General features: G+C 40.0%; 1 protein-coding gene across 1 annotated transcript in view; it reads right to left on the reverse strand.

The window, feature by feature from the left end:
- Positions 1-3,231, reverse strand: part of LOC128250712 (uncharacterized protein DDB_G0292186-like) — a gene marked incomplete at both ends in the record, with an annotated part of 104,409 nt that overhangs the window by 83,176 nt on the left and 18,002 nt on the right. The window contains 1 exon segment of the mRNA XM_052976429.1: positions 2,393-2,433. Coding sequence (XP_052832389.1) covers positions 2,393-2,433 — 41 coding nt within the window.

The raw sequence follows: 3,231 nt of genomic DNA on the forward strand, positions 1-3,231 counted from the left end.
CTGTTTAACTAAACCAAACGAAGTTAAGGGAGACTATTCAAAATAAAACAAAGGTAAAAACTGGCTGACACACTAGAGTCGTATTTCTTACAAATTTGAAACAAGCATATAGTGAGAAGACGAACCGGCTGATATTTGGCAGACTGACTCCACACACGTTTTGGTTTTCTTAAATCTTCTCAGTGAAGTAAGTTTACTTGTGCGGTTATTTCATCGATAAAGGAAAAGGAATATGTGTATACGTGTGTGTGTTTTATATATCAAGCATGCACCTTCGCTGTTATGACAACACTACAGAAGAGACAAGGGGAATATAATATCTTGGGATATTATGGTCCACCTGATGAGTAAATATTAGTAAGGGCAAAAGTCAACCTCGGCGAAATCAATATAATGTAACAGTTTCACTATCTAGAAAGTATGAAGAAAATCAAACAGCCACTTGCACGTAAATTTCATGAGCAGGCTGTTCCGTTGATCGGATCAACTGGGAAACACATCGTCGTAACCGACGGAGTGCCAGTTTAGTCTGCCGCATGAGCATCGTCGTGACACAAGGTGTGCCTTATATATTTTAAACTCAGAGGAACTCATTCCTCTCTAGGTCTCAACACAGACCGATTTCAGCAAGAGAAGGACTGACAGACTAAAAGCAAAGTTGAACTCAGTACATAAACCGCCGAAACGAACACTGCATGGTACTAAAGAATCACCTAACTGGTATCTTTAATAGCAAACTACATTTAATGATAAACAGAATCTAATACCAGTCAGGCTCTGTTCCACGTTTCTTAAAGTTTTCGTGAGAGTAGAATATGTACACATCATCAGATGTTTGGAGACAGAGTGAATGTCTGATGACGTGGCGGTATAACGTAACAATGCTCACGATATAAACTGAGCCAAACTGTTATTAAATATATAAAACTCTAACCAAATGGGTTGAGTATATTTTGTTTTATTTTGTTCATTCACTCGTTATTGATAAGCAACACAAATTTTAACCGTTGCTGTAATGTGTAAGCGAAAACACATAGACAAATGTCTTTTATTTTTAACTCTCTTCTCTCTACAGAAGATAAAGATATTACACTTGTTTACGTGTGTTCATGTATATCGATTATACATCAAAGCGTCGGCTAAAACTTGCTTTACTTATTCGTATACACACCTTATTATATTTAGGACATTATCTAACATAAGCTATTTTATGCACCGTTAATTAAGTGAAGATAGACTAATCAGCGAAGTGGCTCGCACACTCAGTATAATCAGATTTTAAATCCAAGAGGGAGAGACTTGATTTGGACCATTGATCGGTTAGAAATAACAGCCAAACTCTCCGCAAATCTTATCCTGTTGTTATTTAAAAAGGCAAGGAAGTTTCAATAGAGTGAAAGCATGGTTTTCTACACACAATGCGTGACAAAAGGCGAGTATTATGGCCGTCAGTGAAATACGTTTTATTATATGTCTATAGGGTCAGGGTGGAGGCGCAATGGCCCAGTGGTTAGGGCAGTATACTCGCCGTCATAGGATCGCGGTTTCGATTTCCAGACCGGGCGTTGTGAGTGTTTATTGAGCAAAAACACCTAAAGCTCCATGAGACTCCGGCAGGGGGTGGCGGTGGACTCTGCTGTACTCTTTCACCACAACTTTCTCTCATTCTTACTTCCTGTTTCTGTTGTGCCTGTAATTCAAAGGGCCAGCCTTGTCACACTGTGTCACGCTGAATATCCCCGAGAACTACAGTAAGGGTACACGTGTCTGTGGAGTGCTCAGCCACTTGCACGTTAATTTCACGAGCAGGCTGTTCCGTTGATCGGATCAACTGGAACCCTCGTCGTCGTAACCGACGGAGTGCCAACAATACGGTCAGGGCTTATCTGGGATTACACAACAAGAAACGCTATTTATATAATAATTTTGTGTGTGTGTGTATGTGCGTATGCGTGTATTTGCGTGTGTTTATGTATGTGTGTATGTGTGTGTTGATAGGGCCTCTCGTATAAAACAAAATGCGAAACATATTATGCAAGTTAGTTACTCCAGTTCTCTGTAGCTGTAGGATTTCTTGGGTATATAAACAGACTGACTGCTTACTTCTCTGCGTTGGGTCTAAATGATGTAGACACATCTGATGAGAATCCGATAATGTTCAAAGATCGATTAAGGATATTCAGATTACGGTCTTTCAGTCTATGGAGAATAATACATTATTTACATTTGATGGATATTTGTCTTCCCCTTGTTTGTTGTTAACAACGTTTCGGTTGACATACCCTCCAGCCTTCATCAGATGTCTTGGGGAAATTTCGAACCTGGGTTCTCATTCCTAAGGTATTTTTTTCGATGTTATTATTATTATCATTATTATTATTATTATTATTATTATTGTTGTTGTTGTTGTTCAGATCGCTACTTGGAATCGAACTCGGAATCTTGGGGTTAGTAGCTTGCGCTTTTAACCACTACGCCATATGCCCACGGCATATGGCGTAGTGGTTCGAAATCTCCACAAGACACCTGAGGAAGACTAGAGGGTATATTAGGGGTCGGTTCAGTGTGTTGCCTTTCATGTTATCTTTTACCGGTTTTATAATGATTAGATTAAGGCCAAACTGGAGCTCCAGCTTAAAGGGTGGTTCATCGTCTCAAGTGTTTCTGCTGTTACTGCTGCTGTTGTGATGAGCAGTGAATGTCAGAGTCTGCTGAGCACAAGACACAAACTCCATCTGGTGGTTGAGGCACGTCTTCGTTTGAGCTCGAATCACACCGAGATTAGCTTTGCTTCTCATCTTCCCACGGTCCATAAATCAAGTATCAATCAAATAATGAAATGTTGTCAACATAATTCACCATCGTACGGCGGTGAGCTGGCAGAATTTTTGTTGCAGTGTTAGTAGTAGTAGTAGTAGTAGTAGTAGTAGTAGTAGTAGTAGTAGTAGTAGTAGTAGTAGTAATAGTAGTAGTAGCAGCAGCAGTAGTAATGGTCTTGGTGGTGGTAGAGGTGGTGATGATTTTGGTACTAATAGAGGTAGTTGGTGGTGTTTTTTGTGATTTCAGTGCTAGTGGTGGCTGTGTTGATTGTGGTTTTGTTGTTATGGTGGTGGTGGTGGTGGTGGTGGTGATGGTGATGGTGGTATGGTGGGTTTGGTAGTAGTAGTAGTAGTAGTAATTGTAATTGTGGTTGTTGTTGCTGTTGTTATTGTTGTAGTAGTAATAGTGGTT

Source organism: Octopus bimaculoides, chromosome 24, assembly GCF_001194135.2.
Source record: "Octopus bimaculoides isolate UCB-OBI-ISO-001 chromosome 24, ASM119413v2, whole genome shotgun sequence".
In the NCBI taxonomy this organism is placed as follows: Eukaryota; Metazoa; Mollusca; class Cephalopoda; order Octopoda; family Octopodidae; genus Octopus; species Octopus bimaculoides.